Source organism: Amblyomma americanum, chromosome 3, assembly GCF_052857255.1.
Source record: "Amblyomma americanum isolate KBUSLIRL-KWMA chromosome 3, ASM5285725v1, whole genome shotgun sequence".
NCBI classification, from domain to species: Eukaryota; Metazoa; Arthropoda; class Arachnida; order Ixodida; family Ixodidae; genus Amblyomma; species Amblyomma americanum.
The window spans coordinates 29512819-29535204 of NC_135499.1; the positions used below are offsets into that span (position 1 = coordinate 29512819).

The following is a 22386-nucleotide window of genomic DNA, read 5'->3' on the forward strand; positions in this document are numbered from 1 at the left end:
CCATTCGCCAAAGTGCGCACTCAGGTCAGAGTGCGTGCACAGAACACATTTTGAGGGCTGAGCAGACAGCCTTGACAGCTGTGATTTCTTGGAAATAAAATGTAATATATAACAAAATGTGCATGATAATTGAATTTCCCTGTTACATATATGTGGAGGTCGTCGGAAAGGCGCAGTGTAACGACCAGAGAATGTTAAGGTCTCGAACTTGCTTAGATTTAAAGAGGGAACAGAAGAAACTAGTGAAGCGGAAGCCCGCTAACAAGTTATCTTTAGGAGGGAAAGTAGAAGAATTCAAGATTTCGCTGCAGAACAGATATACGACTTTAACTGATGAAGACGATCATAATCTTCAAACAATGAATGATAATCTCACTGCTATTGTTACGGAGTGCGCCCCAGAAGTAGGCAGTAGGTCGGCTCGACAGAACACGGGCAAGCTATCTCAGCAGATAAAAAGATCTGATTAAGAAACGTCAGAGCATGAGATTGTCTAACCCTAAGGACAGAATAGAACTAGCAGGGCTATCAAAGTTAATAAATAAGCGCAAAAGGTAGCCAACATAAGGAAGTTTAATATGGAGAGAAGAGAATCGAGCATGCCCTAAAGAACGGAGGTAGCCTAAAAGCGGTGAAGAGGAAACTAGGCATAGGTAAAAACCAGATGTATGCGTTAAGGGACAAGGAGGGTAATGTCATTAGCAATATGGATAAGATAGTTAATTCAGCTGAAGAGTTCTACATGAATCTATACAGTAGCCAATGTAGACAGAACGTTAATGACAGACACAGTAACAAAGGGCATTGCATCATCTTGTAACTAAAGAGGAAGTAAAGAAAGCCTTGGGAGCAATGAAAAGGGGAAAAGCAGCTGGTGAGGATCGGGTAAAAGCAGACCTGATGAAGGATGGAGGAGAGATTGTGCTATAAAAAACTGGCTACCCTGTATACGCAATGCCTTATGACCTCAACCGTACCACAAGCTCGGAAGAACGCAAACATTATCTTAATTCATAAGAAAGAAGACTCCAAGGACTTGAAGATGACAGACCGATCAGCTTACTGTCCGTTGCCTACAAGGTATTTATAAGGTAATCGCTAATAGAGTCAGGGTAACCTCAGACTTAAATCAACCAAATGATCAGGCAGGCTTTGATAAAGGATATTTATCCTCATAGATCATATTCAAACTATCGATCAGATGATAGAGAAATGCGCAGGATATGACCAACCCCTATATATAGCCTTCATAATGAAGAGTACGAGAAAGGATATGACTCAGTTGAAACCTCGGCAGTCATGCAGGCATTGTGGAATCGGGGTGTAGAAGAGCCTTATGTGAAAATACCGGAAGATGTCTACAGCAACTGCACACCTACCATAGTCCTCCATAAAGTCAGCAATGAAATTCCAATAAGGAAGGGTGTCAGGCAGAGAGACACGATCTCGCCAATGCTTTTCACCGCCTGTTTACAGGAGGTATTCGAAGGCCTGAATTGGCAACAGTTAGGGGCAAGAGTTAATGGAGATACCTAAATAATCTGTGATTTGGTGATGACATTGAATTGCTGAGTCGTTCATGAGATGAATTGCAAAGCATGATCAATAAGTTACAGGCAGAGCAGAACAGTGGGTCTAAAAATTAACATGCAGAAAACCAAAGTATTGTTCAACAGCCTAGCAAGGAAACAGCAGTTCACAATTGGTAGCGAGGTGCTGGAGGTGGCAAAAGAATATGTCTACTTAGAGCAGGTAGTGACCGCTGATCCGGATCATGAGAGGGAAATAACTAGAAGAATAAGAACGGGGTGGAGCACATAACCAGGATCTCTCAAATCATGAATGGCTGTTTACCAATATCCCTCAAGAGAAAAGTATAGAACAGCTGTACATTACCAGTACTCGCCAAGGGGCAGAAACGTGGAGGCTAACGAAAAGGGTTGAGCTCAAGTTAAGGACAACAAAGTGACCTATGGAATGAAAAATGATAGGTGCAACGTTAAGAAACCCGAAGTGGGCAAAGTGGGTGAGGGGACAAATGTGGGCTAATGACATCCTAATCGATATGAAAACGAAGAAATGGGCTTGGGCAGGGCATGTGATGCGAAGGCAAGATAACTGCTGGTCCTTAGGATTAATGACGTGGATTTCAAGAGAAGGCAAGCGTAGCAGGAGGCGGCAGAAAGTTAGGTGGGCGGAGGAGATTAAGAAGTTTGCGGGCATACGGTGGATGCAGCTGGCAAAGGACAGGGTTAATTGGAGAGACATGGGAGAGGCCTTTGCCCTGCAGTGAGCGTAGTCCGGCTGATGATGATCATGATATATTTTTTACTTTGTGCAATGATTTTATGACAGCGACCAGCAAAACAACACATCACTGAAAAACGCTGTAGTTCACCATGTTGTTTGCTGTCTAGATTCTGTATGTGCCAGGAACTAGTCTTGACTTGCTTCACTATTACCATAAAACAAATTTTATGCGGTCGTGGCTGAAAATTAAGCTATGTTCATTTTTATGAGCTCTACTGGTCTAAACGAGCAAAATTTTCCAAGGTCATGCTTAAAATCACCATTTCGCAAAATTTTGTTTTTAGGCAGGCAGCATTTTCGTATCTATAAGCACAATCTGTTTTCCCATTTAGCACTGCACAGAGTGACGTTCGCTCGAGGGACTGAAGCGCACTCCCCAGAAGTGCACTTTATTTTGTGTGCCTGACAGCAGCATAATATGCATGGTCTGTGAAGGGCGCCACTGAGGCTGAGGTCACCCACCGGCAGGAGGGGGGAGCCCGGTGGTGGGGAGGGGGGCTGCTGCAGGCGCTGCTGGGCCCAGGCTGCCTCAAGTCGCTGCTGCTGTACAATGGCCTCATGCCGCACCCGGAACTCTTCTTCCTGCGGCAGGGATGGTCCAGAAGAGCTCAGGGAACATCAATCAGTCCGGGCAACAACATTGATCAGCTCGGCATATCTCCTAGAGGCCACAACTTTGCACTCGAAAGCGCTAATGGGCCTTAAGCTCCAACACAGAACTACACAAAACCTCAATAATTCAGTACCAGATAATTCGTACAGTTTTTGCAGTCCTGTTTTTTCACGCGTATATTTTATAGGAAAACTTGATCTGGCAGCTGGCACTGGCTCATTTAATTCGATGATCTGGTGTGCTCACACTGGCCGCTAATTCGGGAACTCCCGAGTTCAGCCGCAGCGCTAAGCCACTTATAAATGGCAGACGAGCCACCGGCATTAGGCAGCGAGGTACCTAATTCAACTCCACAAGCCACATGCAATTTTTGCACGGTCAGCGGTGACACTGACTTAGCTGATGCACGGTGACATCATGCAGGCCAACCTACCTTTTGCAGTTCACCATGGCCTGACCACCAATGTGTTTGGCAGCATCTGGTGCCAACAAGAAGTATAGTTTCTATTTCATGCACACCGCTTGCTATGCCAAACATGTTGGCACAAAATAAGCCGTGCCAGCCCCTGACTGCTAGGATGGACCATACAAGCTCTGTTCTCTTCGCTCCCATTCAACCACAGTTACTTCTATTGCAAACCCTTCTGCGCATGCACCCTGCCTTGTTGTTCAACAAAGCAGGAGTAAGCGTTTAAGAATTTGTCTCTTTTAGAGTTTTATATTAAGTCCACCTTCATCCAGTTTGACAACCGGCGGTTCCTATAATGCCATGGCATTTGCATCGGTTCATGTGTCGCGCCAGTTTTATGTAACATTTTTCTCGCATCCATTGACAACATTTGGCACCACTAACTGACGATGGAACTGTCCTAAAGATTTTTAGATATGTTGATTTTTTTTAGTGATTTTAAAGAGACATGACACAGGCCGCTATGAGGAGACTGCCATGAAAATTTTAGAAACGTTTGCACAACATGGGAAGGGGCTCACTTTCACATTTGAGCTTCCTGAACAGGACTGCCTCCAGTTTTTGGACCTTAACATTAAGCTGAGAGGCGGAAATGTTTGCTGACACTACCTTCGTCGGGCCAAGAATGATTTTTTACCGTTCGATTCGGCTCAATCCAAAACTGTTAAAAGGTCTATGCCACCCTTTCTATGAAATCAGCACTCCTCAAGTCGCGCCCTTACATGATACGGGTGAGCTTCCAGGGTGAGGTGAATAGACTGCGTAAAGCAGGGTTCCCTGACCACGTCTTGGCTGCCGTGACCGAGGCACTGCTGCAGAAATTTAAGGATAAGCCAAAGCGACAATGCCGGAAAGAAGATTTCGACGAAGCCAAACTAGTGGTGATACCGTATATTCGCAAGGTGTCCCACAATTTAAAACGAGTTGGCAACAAGTACAGAGTCCCCATGGTTTTCTCCGCCGCCTGCAAATTGGCCAAGATGTGCCCCAAGGTTAGCAGTGGTACCAAATCAACATCTGGGCATGGAAAGAAGCACTTGAAGCCCTACGTAAGGTGTGCCACGGGATTGGTCTACGAGATCCCCCTTGCATGTGGCAAGGTGTACGTCGGCCAGACTGGACACTGCGTAAACGAGCGTGCCGAGGAACATAAAAGGTTGTTAGGGAACGCATCAGATTCGCCCGAAAACCTACCCGCCCATTGCCGCTCCTGCATTAATGAAAACGAAAAAAACTGTGAACCACGACTTGGCGAGATTAAAATGCTAGCTAGAAGCAAAGATAGATTAGCTCGTGAACTGGCAGAAGCCTTTTTTATCAAAGAGAGAGGTGGCATGTGCGTCAGTACCGCTTCTATCTCCCTACGAGAAAGTGAGCATAGTGTGCTAAAAAATATGCGGTAATGAGTAGGTTTTGTCCGAGTGTGTGTGTGTTTTTTGTTGTTGGTTTTTCTCCTTTTCCTTCTTTTTTACCATGTAAGAAATGTGCATGCGTTCACCTTCTTCGGGCTATATATATGCCACACGTGGCTTTCAATAAACATAGCTGGAGTAAGCGTCCGTCCTGTCTGGTCTTTCTGTGTGGTTTGTGCAAAAATTAGCGCTGTTTTACTTTTGTTACACAATGTTACACCAACTAGCCCAGCAAGAGGTACTGCTAAGTACAGTCAACGACCAAAAATTCAGACCCCTGATTTTTCGGACTTGCTTGATTATTCAGACTTTTTCGCGGCACTGTGATATGGCCCATAGAGCCAATGTATAAGAAAGCCTGAAATTTCGGACGCACCGCAACTGACTGCTCAATTTTTCAGGCCTCGTTCGCACTCGCCGTCGATACCCAAGCCACCATATAATGTGTACATTGGGACCTCATTAATTCAAACTGCAGGAGAGATCGAAAACTTGATCAAACAAAACGAAATTGAAGTTTAAACTGAGCCTCTTGACTTGCGATGCTAGAATTCTGCGCGAGCCAGCACATTGCACCCGCATGGTTTCGAATTCGTACTATTCTTGAATGTCTTCCACCACACGAAGTTGAACAGTAGTTAGAGTTCGCGGAACTCATCTGTGCGAAGTCTTTCGACCCCAGTAAGGAAAGAGTTAGCAGCGAAGTGTGTGGGAGGCGAACGGCTTCACGGAGATGGCGAGCACGGGAGGAAATGATGGTGCATTTCAAAGCGAGGTCACCGCACCCTCAGCAAAACGCACCGCAACCCTGACCTTTCTATCATCAAACCGCAAACAACTCTCGCTTCGATGACAGGCAAGACACCTCTCATTATATGCAAGCTACCGCACACTGCATTGCCGGATACGATGCCGATTTTGGCTCTAGTCGCTAGGCCTAATGACGAAGGCCAACGCCGACGGAGCGCTTGCTTGGGTTGTTTCTAGGTTCTTATTGTTTTGCCATCATCTCGTTCTGGGCCCATCGTACTGCGGGCGCACCACAGTTCCCACAACGGCATGTTCGCTTTTCCGTTTAGACTTTGTCCCAACCTGTGCATTCATCGGCGACATGCCGAGGGCAGCACAGCCAGGCCGAGCTCGTGAAAGCGGTCGCGCGCCCGTCGTCTGTGCACATATCGCGCGGCGAAATTTAGTCATGAGGAGCTTTAGAGTGTGTTGCAATACAGCTGACCACTTTCTCCGGCATATTGGCAATAAGTTTGTGATTTCTTTTTTCAGTGAAATTTGATTTTCCGGACTCCCTGATTTTTTTGTCATTTTCACGGTCCCTGAGACTCCAAAAGATCGGTCATCGACTGTATAGGAGCGATGGCATTTCTAGAATGGATAGCTGTGAGTGTGATTAATAAGTCTGTAATTAATACTGTTTGCGAGGCTCTCGTTTACTATTTTTTCTCTGGCTACACAGAATGCATAAAATTCAGCAGTGAAGATGAATGCGCACTGTGGAATTCGTACCGTTTCCTCTGAATTCCCCTGCACCACTGTGCTTCCGATGTAAATGTCTGTTTTTGTACCATGAGTATAAAAGTCTGTAAAGCTACTGTATTTCTCTGAGTGCAGAGGATTCTTGTATGATATGTTGTTGTGGAGTTTGTTTCTTACGGAACTTTGTAGGAGTGAAATCGCAGATTGCAGGAAAATTGTACCATGGAGGTAGTGGGTCTCTTCTTTGTGCTATGTCAGGTAACGTGTCAACTGTGCCGAAATTCTGGAACATGTCTTAAAACCGTAACAGCAGTGGTCTCGTAGTCTGAGGTTTGTTATTAAACAATGTTCTGGATGGGCACTTTGTAACTATAGGGTAACAGATATGTTTCTGCAGGGAATGGATTTTTAGAATGTAGAAGCATGTAGGCATGTTTCTTCTGTCTGCAAGTGGTGGTTCATTGGTTTCACCATACAGACTGTTTATGGGTGATGTCCTGTTTGCACCAGTTGAAAGACGCAAACCTAAATTGTGTACTGGATTTAGTCGTTTCAAGTAAGACGGCCTTGTTGAACTGTATACTATGCAAACATAGTCTAAGCAGGATTGTACTACAGAGAAATAAATTTGTAGAACGCTTGCCCTGTCAGAACCCCAGCGTTTGTTCAGTATGTTCAGTTATCGGAAAGCTTTCTTTTTCAACACGTTTATGTGAGGCACGAAAGTGCTTTTTTAACAAAAGTTATGCCTAGAAATCGGTGGTTATTTTTTACAGGTAATTCGGTTTCCTTCAGGTGTAGGGCGAGACCTGTCTGTAAGCTTCGTTTAAGTAAGAAAAGGATGGCCACTGTATTCTGTGGAGAAAAACGGAAACCATTTCCGTCAGCCCATGTTACCAGTTTTTCAGGCCGAATGACAGCGGACTCCTACGTGGACACGTTGGAGCATGTGCTCATGCCCTACGTGCTGGATGGGCCCTTCCCAGAGGGATTCTTCTGGTTTCAGCACGACCGCGCCCCCATCCACACTGCAAGAGTTACACAGGAGTTCCTGGACCGCCAAGCTATCATGCAGCTTGAGTGGCCAAGCCGTAGCCCCGATCTAAACATAATAGAAAATGTTTGGGGCATGATGAAGTTGAATCTATCGAGGCGCCTGGGCTCAAGCTGCACAACGGCGGACCAGCTCTGGACTGCCCTACAAGAACAATGGGAGGTCTTGCGGGCAAGGATAGAGGTGGTTAAAGCGCTCTACAATTCGCTGCCTGAGCGAATGGACGCAATGAAGAGCGCACATGGCGGAAGCACGCGATACTAGATTGTCAATTAGACAGAATGTTCTTTGTACTATATTTTATTTTATTTTTTTGCTTGTTTGCTGCCGACAAGTGTTCCAGCCTTTATTTCTCGTTGAAACCAGGACTGGTTCGTTCCAATTTTGTGCTTGTGCTCAAACTCCGCTCGTTTCAGTTTTGTTGGCGCTTCTCGCTAATCACCACACATTAAAAGCTTCATGTGAATTGCATCGACGTGTCTTCCTTGCTAATGAGAAGAGCAGCTCTTACGCACCTGCACTGGATCTCCAGTGCAGCGTGGGGGAAACAGGAAGTCAGACACTAACCTGCGAGAGCACAGCGACACACGCTGTCCTAAATTATGAGAAATTAAGGACCTGCACAATGGTGCCACTGGATTTGAAAATTTATTGTCCAATCTTTACAAACGCCGCAAACCCACGTCTGCTGTGCTTTTCTGAATCTTCATTTCTTTCGATCACCGGCTTTAAGGCCGACCTGGATAAGCGCTCGAGTGGTCAGAAGCCTCGCCACTTTAACGCTTTTTGGAGATAAGCAAACCGCAACGTGTTTTCTGCGCCCTCCTGAGCCCCGGCCAGTAGACAAAAGTCGCGAAAAAGTCAAGTCAGCACTCTCACCCCCGCCGGCTAGATACAAGCGAAAGAACAACGTGAGTAGCCAAATCAAGCTGCGCTCCAGCTATCGTCAGCCACCGCAAACATACCGAAATATTATCTCGGCAACAGCGCGCAACACTTCGCAGCGCTGGCGTCAGTCCAAGCCGCTCCCGGCCACGCTTTCGGTCGTTCGTGTTAAGCGTGCTGACGATGGTATATTGCCGCCTATATGGAGACCCAGCCCCCATCTAGCATCCCACCATGGCGAAGAAAAAAAAAGTTGACTCCAAATAAAACACGCATGAGATGATCGCTTCCGTACGGGTTATCGAGAACATCCCACTTAAAATCGGTAAAAACGGAAGAAGAGCTAAACGATAAATCTATGCAACTCATTTTTCCTGAGGCTGGAGGGCAATATGTGGGTTTGCCTGTATTGAGTAGGCAAACATTATTGCACAGAATAAAATCTTCTAATATACGGCCCCTAGTGTCTGTCTGTTCACCCCCCCAGAAAGGGGAGTGTGCATTAAAATCCCCAACTACCAGATATGGCTCTGGTAGCTGATTAAAAAGTGATTCTAGGTCATGGAGTTACTGTGAGGTGTGGCTGAAGGTATACTGAACATATGGTAATTGTTTTAAAGCTAATGACGGTGACTGCAATGGCTTCATAATTCGTCTGCAGCTGGATTTCACGTGTTGCAACACCGCTCTTAACAACGACAGCAACACCTCCAGAGAGCCTATCTGCCTGCTCACGGTCACGGCGAAAGGCTTTATAATTCTTAAAAATATTTTTTGTAAAGGTCCCAAATTGGTCTCCTGAAGGCACAGTGCTACAGGAGATATAGAGCGTAAGAGATCTGTTGCATCGCTGTAGTTATTTAAAATTCCACGGCAGTTCCAGTGGATAAGGAACGCCATGATTATTTTAAGGAGGAGTGTTTTGAGACCTCAGGTCCCTCCTTGTTGAGGGCCTGTTATCGTGGTTTTTTATTTTTTCCGGTCAAGAGAGCCCCGTCGCCGTTGCGACCGAGGCGAGCTTTGACTTGTATCCATCGCCTCCATGGAGGCGCTGGAGTTCCGCGGGGAACCCGCGGGCAGGGGGGTGGTAGACTTCTCCCGAACAGGGGAAGCCTTGCGGGCTGCCGACTTGGAGGACGGCCGGCCTGTTGTTGGGGGTGGCATAGCAGCTCTCGCTGCATCTGCCAGGGGCGCGGATGGCCCTGCCTCAGCCTCACTAGGTGTGAACTGGGCAGGTGCCCGAGACCGGTGTGATGCGCCGTGCCCGCGGACCACATCGGCGAAGTTTGTGTGGGGTGTTAAGGAGAAAGTGCCTTGCGACATTGCATAACGCTCTCTTGCCTCTTTAAAAGTGATATTATCTTTTGTCTTTATTGTAATGATTTCCTTTTCTTTTTTCCAGGCAGGACAAGACCTTGAGTAAGCAGCGTGCTCGCCTTCGCAGTTTGCACAGCGTGGCGCAGCGTCGCAGCCGTCTGATTGGTGGTCATTGGAGGCACATTTAGCACAGGTGTTGCGGCCGCGGCAGCTCTGGGAGCCGTGACCGAACTTCTAGCATTTGAAACAGCGTCTAGGGTTGGGGATATAAGGGCGAACGGAGATTTTTGCATAGCCTACCTCGATTGACTGGGGTAGGGTGCATGAGGCAAACGTCAGGACCAGGTGTTTTGTCGGAATCTCTTTGTTGTCTTTGCGGATTGTAATTCTGTGGACCTTGGTAACATTCCGAGGGTTCAGTCCTTCAAGCATCTCTTCCTCTGTTAGGTGCAGGAAATCATTATCTGAGATGACACCACGTACTGTGTTCAATGATCTGTGCGATGTAACAGAGAAAGGAATATCTCCAAAAGTTTCAATGTTTGCAAGCTTTGAAATCTGAGTTATGTCGAGCAGTTCGAGGAGGAGGTCACCACTAGCCAACTTTGTGACCTTGTACTGAGGGCCCAGGGACTCTGTAAGAACTCTTGAAACAAGGAACGGGGATATTTGACTGGCTGGCTTTTCTGTTTCTTTACTGTGGACGATGTGGTACTTCGGAAAAGTTGTCTTCTTTTTGCTGAAAAACTGTGTTGTGACATCGGTCCGTCCTCTTTTCAGAGGGTGATCATTATTAAGCAGGGAGGAAGCCATAAAAAATTTTGTTCTTCGGCCTTGGTGCCAGCCACCCACCATGGAGCCCAACTAGGGCACAGGACAGGAACTTGAAAACAAGTCCTGCCCACGCCAGCTGTACACCATTGCTATAACCGAATATGACGAAACCCAGGATAGTTCGCCACACAGGGTTAACCCTAGCCGCCAGGAAAAAAGGAAAAACCAAGGAAGGAGGAGAAGACAGGAGAGTTGTAAGAAAGATGATAAGAAAGTAAAAGATGGAGGGGAGGATAAGGAAAAGACGACTGCCGATTTCCCCCGGTCGGGTCAGGCCGGAGGTGCCGTCTACAGGAAGCTGGGGCCAAAGTGGTGTGTTGCCTCCGCCGAGGGGCCTTAAGGGTCCAAACGCTCGGCATCGGCTCAACCACCAGGATCCCCTTTTCCCCGGACACGGCAATGCCATGCACGGCTAGGCGCGGGTGCTCGGGTCCGTGGTGATGCACAGTTCACCATCATCCTCTTGCGGGGATGTCCCTGCGGATGCTCGGGAACCCGCGGTGTCGCCACTCACCGTCACGACGCCTGCAAGCTGCAGGCGCCCCCCTGCGGGGCCTTGTCATAATCTGAGGCAAACTATTCCACCACGGAAAAAGAATGCCTGGCCGTTGTGTGAGCAGTGACCAAATTTTGGCCGTACTTATATGGCCGCCCTTTCAGGGTCATCAGTGACCACCACTCGCTGTGTTGGCTGGCGAACCTCAAAGATCCCTCGGGACGGCTTGCATGCTGGAGCTTTCGCCTTCAAGAGTTCGATGTCACCATCGTCTATAAGTCCGGTAGGAAGCACAGTGATGCCAACTGTCTGTCTCGTGCTCCTATCGAGGACAACCGAGCTGATCCCGACGACGATTCTATTTTTCTCGGCGCCATCTCCACGTCCGTCCTCACTCAAGACAAACATGCTTGCCATGCATATTGATGCCCAACACAAGGCCTGTGACATTCCACCCTACGTCCTCTTTGCCTATGTATAGGCGAGATGCAGGAGAAAGCCCGTACGAAGTGATTAAAGTTTGTTTGTGACCAGAAATTTGCGACCAACCTTGATCCTGTGTCACCAAATGTCCCTGAAAAATACAATTTTGTGTGCAGAAAAGGCCACACAGTTCACCAGCTGCACAGAGAAGACCAGCAGCACTGACTCCTGACACCACTACAGTCAATCCTAGATATATTGAACTCTAAGGGGCCACAAAATAGTTCGATGCAGCGATGCGACACCTGCTGGCATGTTGACAGCATGCTGCTTACTAGGCATCGCTAGACCAGCCTCCTTCACATCACAGCTGCAGAGGACGGTGCTTGGAACTAGTCACCTCCTATCATAACAGATGTAATCCTATTACCATTACACTATAAATAGGCAAGCGATGGTGTAGAGGTAGAGTGTCCACCTCGCGTGCAAGAGGACCGGGGCTCGAATCCCAGTGCCGCGCAATTCTCCACCAAGTTTTAAAAAAAGAAAAAAAACTCCGTGCGTAGATGGAATTGCATAAGCAGGCATGGTGTGCGGGCTGATCTCGGTGACCCGAACCGACAACGCACTCCCTCACCAGAACACGATTTGGCCACCCAGGTGTAGTACTTGGCCACAACCTTTTATGAACAAAAAAATTGAACACCTAAGCCCTCAGTGGCTGTAGAGCAACTGACCAAGGCGGCGGTCAGACCTGTGACTCAGCGGAGGGTGCTAAGAATCTCTGGCTCCGGACAGGCTGCCATTGGAATCTGAATCTGGCAACGTTTAACGCTAGAACCCTATCTAGTGAGGCTAGCCAAAAAGTGCTGTTCGAGGAACTAGTGGGCATTAAATGGGATGTCATAGGGCTTGGTGAAGTTAGGAGGACAGGTGAGGCTTATACAGAATAAAAGGACGGGCACATACTGCGCTATCGCGGATTAGCGGATAGACAAGAACTAGGTGTGGGATTCTTTGTTAATCAGTATAAAGCTGGTAACGTAGAGGAGCTCTATAGCATTAACAAGAGGGTGGCAGCTATCGTAATTAGGCTCAATGGGAGGTACAAGCTGAAGGTGGTGCAGGCTTACGCGCCTACATCCATTCATGATGACCAGACCATTGAAAGCTTCTATGAAGACGTGGAATCGGCAATGAACAAAGTAAAATTGCAGTACATGGTACTGATGGGCAACTTCAATGCTAAGGTGGGCAAGAAGCAGGCTGGCGACCAGGCGGTAGGCGACTATGGGATAGGTTCTAGGAATAGCAGGCGACTGTTATTAGTAGAATTCGCAGATAGGGGAAATAATTTACGGATCATGACTACCTTCTTTCGCAAACGAGAGAACAGGAAGTGTACCTGGAAGAGCCCTAATGGTGAGGCTAAAAATGAAATTGACTTTATTTATACTATGCACTCACCCTGGTATCGTGCAGGGTGTGGAGGTCCTCGGAAAGGTGCGATGTAGCGACCACAGAATGGTAAAGTCTCAAATTAGCTTAGACTTGAAGAGGGAACGGAAGAAGCTAGTTAAGAGGAAGTCCATTAGCGAGCTAGTGGTAAGAGGAAAATAGAGGAATTCAGGATATCGCTGCAGAACAGATATACAGCTTTACCTGAGGAAGACAATCTTGACGGTCATACAATGAATGATAATCTGACAGCTATCATTACGAAGTACGCAGTACAAGTAGGCGGTAGGAAGGTTCGACAGGATACCGGCAAGCTATCTCAGCAGATGAAAGATCTGATTAAGAAACGTCAGAGCATGACATCGTCTATCCCTACAGACAGAATAGAACCAGCAGGGCTATTGAAGTTAATAAATAAGCGCAAGGGGTAGCCGACATAAGGAAGTTTAATATGGAGAGAATCGAGTACACCCTAAAGAACGGAGGTAGCCTAAAAGCGGTGAAGAGGAAACTAGGCATAGGCAAAAACTAGATATATGTGTTAAGGGACAAGGAGGGCAATGTCATTAGCAATATGGATAAGATAGTTAATGTAGCTGAAGAGTTCTACACAAATCTATATAGTAGCCAATGTAATCAGAATGTTAATGATAGAAACAGTAGCGCACAGCAAAGCGTCATCCTGCCAGTAACAAAAGAGGAAGTAAAGAAAGCCTTAGGAGCAATGCAAAGGGGAAAAGCAGCTGGTGAGGATCAGGTGACCAGAACCGCTACAAACCTCTGTGTAGATCTGTTGAAGAACGGAGGGGAGGTTGTACTAGAAAAACTAGCCACCCTGCATATGCAATGCCTTACGACCTCGACCGTACCAGAAGCTTGGAAGAACACAAATATAATTTCAATTCATGGAAAGGGAGACGCCAAGGACTTGAAAAGTTACAGACCTATCAGCTTGCTGTCCGTTGCCTACAAAGGATTTACTAAGGTAATCGCTAATACAGTCAGGGCAACCTTAGACTTTAATCAACCAAACAATCAGGCAGGCTTTCGTAAAGACTATTCCACAATAGGTCATATTCACACTATCAATCAAGTGATAGAGAAATGCACAGAGTATGACCAACCTCTATATATAACCTTCATTGATTACAAGAAAGCATTTGACTCGGCAGAAACTTCAGCAGTCATACAGGCATTGCGGAATCAGGGAGTAGAAGAGCCTTATGTCAAAATACTGGAAGACATATATAGCAACTGCACACCTACCATAGTCCTCCATAATGTCAGCAGTAAAATTCCAATAAGGAAGCGCGTGAGGCAGAGAGACACGATCTCACCAATGTTATTCACCACCTGTTTACAGGAGGTATTCCGAGGCCTGAATTGAGAACAGTTGGGGATAAGAGTTAATGAAGAAAACCTAAACAATCTGCAATTCACTGATGACATTGTCTTGCTGAGTCACTCAACAGGTGAACTGCAAATCATAATCAATGAGTTAGATAGGCAGAGCAGAACGTTTATGGTTTATGGGTGTTTAACGTCTCGAAGCGACTCAGGCTATAAGGGACGCCGTAGTGAAGGTCTCCGGAAATTTTGACCCCCTGGGGTTCTTTAACGTGCACTGACATTGCACAGCACACGGGCCTCTAGAGTGTCGCCTCCATCGAAATTCGGCCGCCGTGGCCGGGATGGAACCCGCGTCTTTCGGGTCAGCAGCCGAGTGCCATAACCACTGAGCCACCGCGGCGGCTTTAGAGCAGAACGGTGGGCCTAAAAATTAACATGCAGGAAGCCAAAGTAATGTTCAACAGTCTAGTAAGAGAACAGCAGTTCACATTTGGTAGCGAGGTGCTCGTAGTGATAAGGGAATAATGTCTACTTAGCGCAGGTAGTGACAGCCGATTTGGATCATGAGGGGGAAATAACTAGAAGGATAAGAATGGGGTGGAGCGCGTATGGCAGATTCTTTCAGATCATGAACGGCAGTTCACCAATATCCCTCAAGAGAAAAGTGTACAACAGCTGTATCTTTCCGGTACTCACCTATGCGGCAGAAGCGTAGAGGCTAAAGAAAAGGGTTCAACTTAAGTCAAGGACAATGCAGCGAGCCATGGAAAGAAGAATGATAGGTGTAACGTTAAGGGACCGGAAGTGGGCAGAGTGGGTAAGGTAACACGTGTTAATGACATCCTACTCAAAATGAAGAGGAAGAAATGGGCTTGGGCAGGACATGTGATTCGAAGGCAAGGTAACCGGTCCTTAAGGGTAACTGAGTGGATTACAAGAGAAGGTAAGCATAGCAGGGGACGGCAGAAGGTTAGGTGGGCGGATGAAATTAAGAAGCTTGTGGGGATAGGGTGGGTGCAACTGGCAAAGGACAGGGTTAATTGAAGGGACATGGAAGAGAACTTTGCCCTGAAGTGGGTGTAGTCAGGCTGATGGTGGTGATGACGATAAATAGAATAATCTCTAACTAAAATTAAGGTAGAGTTGGTTTCTGCATTGTCTCTGATGAGGGCTACTGCTAGCCTTCGGGAAGCTGCTGACGTGACCACACTGCATGACAGTGTGGGTCCCGTCGAAAATGAGTGCAAAAGACCAAAGGCTACAATCAAGCACACCCCACATTTACCTCTCACGCGGTTTTACAGTGCTTGTGCTGACAGCTGGCTCGGCCCCGCTTGCAAAAAGTGATCGCGGGAGTGCCTTTGGGAGAGGTGCCACTTGCAGGGGCATGGCATGCCATTTGATACATTGAATGCTCAGCTAGTGATAGTTTTTTTGCATGGGGTTGTCACGGGGAAAATCGGCTGTTCGATATAAATGATTAAATATATACAAGTACGACATATCCAGGATTGGCACTATCTAATGACATGACATGGAACACAACACAGGTGACAAGTGTGTGAGTGTGGACGCTGATTTGCCAGGAAGAACTCGGCGACAAACATCTCCAGCCGATACTCAGGCCCACAAAAGGTTCTACAGATTGATGAGCTCAGCTACGAAGTCACTTCCAAAATAGCAAACAATATCCAAGAAACAATGAGCACACCCACAAGTGGTGAATGGCATGCACTCGAAAACCATTTTTCATTGCTAATGGTTGCAGCAGTTTGATTGTCTCCTGTCTTTTCTCAGTTGCCAACTTTCAGTTTTATTTTTCTTAGCCTCTGCACTGAGTTGGCGGGGGGTGGCAAAGATTCAAGGTACTGCTCTGTTTGCTTTTAAGGAGTCCTCATTTAATACTGTCGGCACAGCATTATGATTTTCTGCCTGCCTCATGAGGCAAGATATTGCGCATACAGGGTCCATTATGAAAGTAATGTGCATAATTTTATTATGACACGACTATCCATAGCAGCACGGTAAAACCGGTCGAGAAATGTGGAGAGAGTTCTGCCCTGCCAATGCATCTAGTTGCCAGTTTACTCTGAGCAGTGCGAGGGGATATTTATTTATTTATACACAGTACCTACAGCGCCCTCATTGGGGCATTATTGTGGAGCGTTCGCTTGAACAGCGATACACTATCAAGTTTTGCGCGAAGCTTGGAAAGAATGCAACCGAAACATTCCAGATGCTTCAAGAGGCCTTTAAGAACGACTGCATTTCAAGGTAACAGTCCGGAAGGTGTCACAAGGCGTTCAAGGAGGGCCGGGAGGAGGTCGCCGACGAACCCCGTTCTGGACGCCCAACAACGACCAGAACCAACGAAAACGTGGATCGTGTGTGCTTAGCTTTGCGTTCCGACCGTCGATTGAGCATCCAGCAAATTGCTGACACCCTACACATGTCCACATCGGTGGTAAATGGGATAGTGACCGAGGATCTGCAAATGCACAAGGTCTGCACGAAGCTAGTGCTGAAAGTGTTGACGGAAGATCAGAAAGAACTTCCAAGTTTTGTGCTGTCAAGAATTGTTGGATTTGATTCAAAATGAGCCGGACTTTCTTAACTCTGTCATAACCGGATATGAATACTGGATGTTCGAATATAACCCAGAGTCGAAAAGGCAGAGCAGCGAGTGGCACACAAAATCATCCCACCACACCAAAAAACCACTAATGAGCACGTCTCGCATCAAAACGATGCTCATTGTCCTCTTTCATGCCTGAGGAATCATCCATTTTGAGTTTGTAAAGCAGGAAGAAACTGTGAACTCAGTCTTTTACCTGGAGGTGCTCAAGAGATTAAAATGCCAGGTCACGCGCGTGAGGGCTGGCATCAAAGACACGGTCAAGCTGCACCATGACAATGCTCCCAGACACACGTCCTTCATCGGTACCAACTTCCTGGCCCGGAGCAACATCCGGGTGGTCACCCATCCCTCTTACAGTCCCGACTTAGCTCCGTGTGGCTTTTTTTTTTGTTTCCTTGACTGAAGAAAGCGCTGAAAGGAAAGCACTGGGAGACCGTGGAAAACATCCAAAAGCATGTTGCAATGTTCCTGAGAGACATTTCGGTCGAGGACTTTCAGGGTGCCTTCCAGGCATGGCAGACACATCTCCACAAGTGTATTGATGCAGGGGGAGATTATTTTGAAGAATTTTAACCATTCGTACAGGTCCTCAATAAATCTGTTTTTCCCAGAAAATGCGCATCACTTTCATAATTCACCCTGTATGCTAACTCGAGGTGACTCGAGTCTGTTCTTGGTATTGTGAATGCATTAGCTAGAACGTTACAGCGATGCCCAAGTAACAGAACAGTATGACTGGCAACCACGGCCATTTCCAACTTGGCCCCTGCCGAGTGCACTCTTAAATTCGCAAGTTTTCCGAGAAGGATAGACTGTTCCTCCGAGCATCTGCATGCCTGCTTGCCATCAGTGTAACGTGGCATTATCACTCAAAAATGCAGATAACCAAGGTGCCAATTAAAAACCTTCGACTGTGGTGCGTGAAGCCCCCCAACAAGAAGGTCCCACCACTCACCGGAGCCATGGCACTGGGGGGGCTGCTGCTGGGTGGGGGTGGGGCCAGGCCCATGCGTTGGAGCCGCAGAGCCTCCTTGAACTCGCGGTAAGTCTGCTGATGGACACGCCGCAGGGGGCCACCCTCCTTGCTCAGCCTGCATGCACAACCACCACCCCCGATACGTTGTTCTGTGCATTCCGGTGGCTCACGCCACAAGCAGGGCAGAAGAAGCAGAAAGCACTCTGCACGTTGCTCGTTATAATTGGGTTTGACTGAAAACACTCCATGATGGATAGTTGGGCAGTTTGAATAGTGCTCCTCTTTGAAAAAGCATGAGAGACAACTGCACCAGAAAAGTTGCAACAAACTTCTGCCATTCCTCTTCCAGTGAAGTTGTTTTTCATGCCTCTCTGAATATGCATATAGATTTTTGTGCGTGGTGTTTTATGGCACATAGGCAACAGAGGCCATCATGTGCCAAGAACAAGGTATAGGAAAAGCCTTTTGTTGAATATTATATAAATGTAAGAATCATCCCTGCTCTAGAGGCCCTCAAACGTTAATATTACCCAGTGAACACATACACAAATTTTAGAAATGGCTACAAGAAAAAGCTTTAAAGAGAGCCGGGTAACCTCAGTAGCTTTCCTTGGCTGCGCAAGGATATCGAGGCTCCCAGCCAATTCAAAAAAAAAGCCTCAGCTTTCTTCTCAGGCATAAGAAAGTGGCTGAGGTGTACCAAAATTCAAACAAACCAGTGGGTAAAAAATTTAGAAAATTTAGAGTCTCTTGAGAAATCCCATTTCATTAAGAAAGCTAAAAACACATGATATATCAACAATTGCATCATCTCCTAAAAGCAGTGCGGGATGAAAAGGAATGCATTTACTATAAAATTCAGTAAAATACGTTTTTCTTAGTCGTTCCAGTTCCACACAAGACAATAAAATGTAGTTAACCGTGAGTTCATCTCCGCATTCTTGGCAAACAGGTTTGTCTTGTTTTGTTAGTAGGAAGTTGTGCGTAAGGTGCGTGTGGCCTATTCAGAGATGGCATAAGATCACTTCCTTGAAACGTTCTTGGTGCACACGCGGCTTAAATTCACCTAAAACTGGTTTTACCAAGTGTAGTTTATTATTTACCTCATTGTTCCAAGCCGACTGCCATTTTTTTCTTAGTTTCCTTGCTACTAATTTCATGCAATCATTAAATGGTATATTTACTTTCTTTATTTCCTTGCCACGAGCTTTAGCAGCACACACATCTGCTCTCTTTGCCTTTTATTCCCACATGACTCGGGACCGAGCACAGTTTTATATTTTGTCCTTGAGCTGTGGCAGTTACTATGTTGTGTATGATGAAACCAAGCTGAGGGGAGCTTGCACTTTTTGAATGGAGAGCTGTAAGTACACTTAAGGAGTCTGTGCAAATAATCGCATTTTTGAGGTTCTCACTTAGTATTTTTTCTATGGCCATGCACACTGCGTAGCACTCCGCGGTGAAGATGGAGGAACACTGTGGTAGCCTTACTATTTGCTCCGAATTCCTTCGCACCACTGCGCTTCCTACGCAACTATCTGTTTTTGATCCATCAGTATAAAATTCTGTAAAACTACTGTATTTTTCTTCAAGGGCACGGCATTCTTGTATTATATGTTGCTGTGGAGTTAGTTTTTTACAGAAATATGCAAGAGTGAGGTCACAGATTGCAGGAAAATTGAACCATGGAGGCAGTGGACCACGTCTTCGAGCAATGCCAGGTAATGCATCCATTACGTCGAGGTTTTTGCACATATCTTCAAAACGCAGGAGGAGTGGCCTAATAGCTAATGGTTTGTTGTTAAATAGTGTTCTAGGTGGGCACTTTGTGACTATTTGGTGACAGATATGTTTAGATAGTGAACTGATTTTTAAAACGTACGAGCATGTGAGCATGGTTCTTCTCTCTGTAAGTGATGGTTCGTTGGTTTCCACATAAAGACTGTTTATCGGTGACGTCCTGTATGCACCGGTGGAAAGACGCAAGCCTAAATTGTGTACTGGGTCTAGCCGTTTAAGGTACGATTGTCTTGCTGACCCATAAACTATGCATCCGTAATCTAATGTAGAACGTACTACAGAGCGATGAATCTGTAAAAGACAAGTCCTATCGGAACCCCAGTGTTTTCGTGAAAGTACTTTTAGTATATTCAGAGATTTAGAAGCTTTCTTTTTGAGTATGTTTATGTGTGGTAGGAATGTGAGCTTTTTGTCATAAAATATTCCTAGAAATTTGTACTCATCTTTAATTGGTAGTGTGATTTCATTTAAATACAAGGAGGGATAAGTGTGCAATCCTCTTCTAAGTGAGAAAAGAACAGCTACTGACTTTTGCGTAGAAAACTTGAAACCATTTTTGTCTGCCCATGTTGTTAGTTTATTTACTATCAGCTGTATTTGCCTCTCGCACGATGTAACGCTAGAGGATGTGCAAGCAATCTGGAGATCGTCGACGTAGACTGAATACAAGATAGACTTTGGAATTATTTTTGCTAGGGAATTTATTTTTACTATAAAAAGCGTGGTGCTTAAAATGCACCCCTGAGGCACGCCGTTCTCTTGAATGAAATTCTTAAAAAGCGTGGCACCCAGGCGTACTTGAAATGAACGGGTGGTCAAAAAGTCACTCAAGCATTTTAGCATTCTACCACGGATTCCGAGGTTTGCAAGGTCCCGCAGTATGCCAAACCTCCATGTGGTGTCATAGGCTTTCTCTAAATCGAAAAAGACCGCAAGGCAGTGTTGCTCGTGTATAAATGCTTCTCGGACTGTGTTCTCTAGACGGACTAGATGGTCGGTTGTAGAGCACGCCTTTTTAAACCCACACTGATGGATGTCAAGAAGATCACAGGATTGTAATATAAACATTAATCTAATGTTAAGGACTCTTTCGAAGGATTTGGCAAGTACGCTTGTTAGGGCTATAGGCCTGTAATTGCCAGGGGAGGGAGGTGCTTTTCCCGGCTTCAAGAACGGTACAATAATGGCTTTTTTCCATGCCTCTAGAACCTCTCCTGATAACCATATTTTGTTAAAAAATTTCAGAAGCTAGTCTACAGCGTGTTCGGACAGGTGGGCAAGCATTTCGTAATGGACTTCATCTGGTCCTGGTGCAGTCTGTTTACCCGAAGAAAGTACACTGTTAATTTCTTGTAGTGTAAATGGGCTATTATATGCTTCGTGAGCACTGCCCTTTATTGGCAGTCTTTCTTTTTCGGATGTGTCTTTATATTTTAAAAATGATTCTGTATAGTTAGAGGAACTAGATACAGTGAAAAAATGTTCACCTAATATGTCTGCTTGTTCTTTTATATTTGTCTGTACACCAGGGGCTGTCAGCAGAGGAACTGTGAATGAATAGTAGCGACCATCCATTTTGTGTACTGCCTCCCACATTTTTTTCCAAGAGAGACTTGGCTGTTTATCGAGGAAATGAAACGCTGCCAGGATGATTTTTCGGCATTTCGACGTATGTACCGCACTTTTGCTCTTGCTTTTCTAAAGTTTATAAGGTTCTCCTGTGTGGGGTATCGGCGAAATATACCCCAAGCTTTATTTTGTTGTTTTTTTGCTTCTTTGCAATCCCGTGTCCACCACATTTTATGGTTGCGTTGTACTATTCCTATTTCGTCACCAACCGAAAAAAAAATGGGAAAAAGAAGGAACTGCAAGCTCTGCTATCAGAGAACAAAACATGAACAAAGATCAAACGTTGTGTGCAGCACCTGCCAAGTCTACCTCTGATTCATATCTTCACGTGATTGCTTTTCACAGTGGCGCAACAGTCAAGACCGCTGACTTGACTGGCTGTAGAAAGTGCAATAATTTTTCCTCAGAGCTGACACTTGGAGGAATGACAGCTACGAACATGTGAACCAGTTTGTATATTCCAGTTTTCCTCTAATCAAGTTCGTGTTTAGTTCAGCCGGTAATTTGTTTTTTTCTGCATACCTTTTCCGTGTTTTTGCCACATTTGACTAATAAATGTTCAAGTACTTCTGCACACACGACTCTGCTGTTTGTTTCATTCAGAAGTGTAACTAATAAGCTACAATTTCATGTGTCGCAATATGCGCTGGGTTTGTTACTTCTTGTGAAAAAAAACTTTCTTTCAGTACACTCCACATCGTCTATATTTCCACAGTAGCGAAAGAGTTAAGCTTGCTCTATAAGAGCGAGACGCGTGTTGCAACATTGCCAAGGAGTCCAGGGAACAGAAGGCAGTGGACTCCATTCAGTTCGACACCTGGCCCATTGGACAATTTAAGGAAAGGACGCCTGTCTCACTTATCTTGGGGGATACCAAACCCAGCCCTAAGAGAAGGAAAATAAAATGAAAATTGGTTTTAAGGAAAGGAGACGCTTGCCTAACATTTCTCACTGGACACCCACACCACCCCTACAAGAAACACCTTTGTTCATTCCAAACCATCCAGCTGGTTAGTGTGCTTGTCTGGCACTCCAGAGGCCCTGGTTCAATTCTCCAACTCCACCTATTTCCTACTCGGTTTTATTTATTAATGCTTTTGGGATTTTTTGCTCAGGGCCAACACCACCAGCGCCGAAGACAGTGCCTTTGCTGAGACTTAATGCTGTCGCGCTAAAAGCGGGCCACCATTCTTTTGTGCTAAAACAGAGGGATCCAACAAGCGTCCCCTCC

General features: G+C 46.0%; 1 protein-coding gene across 10 annotated transcripts in view; it reads right to left on the reverse strand.

Moving 5' to 3' along the window:
* Lrch (Leucine-rich-repeats and calponin homology domain protein) overlaps positions 1-22386 on the reverse strand; it is a 314440-nt gene that overhangs the window by 113018 nt on the left and 179036 nt on the right. For all 10 annotated transcript variants that reach the window (XM_077657196.1, XM_077657188.1, XM_077657195.1 and 7 more), the window contains 2 exons: positions 17706-17841; positions 2773-2892 (listed from right to left, as the gene is read on the reverse strand). In XM_077657196.1, coding sequence (XP_077513322.1) covers positions 2773-2892; positions 17706-17841 — 256 coding nt within the window. The remainder of the gene's footprint in view (positions 1-2772; positions 2893-17705; positions 17842-22386) is intronic.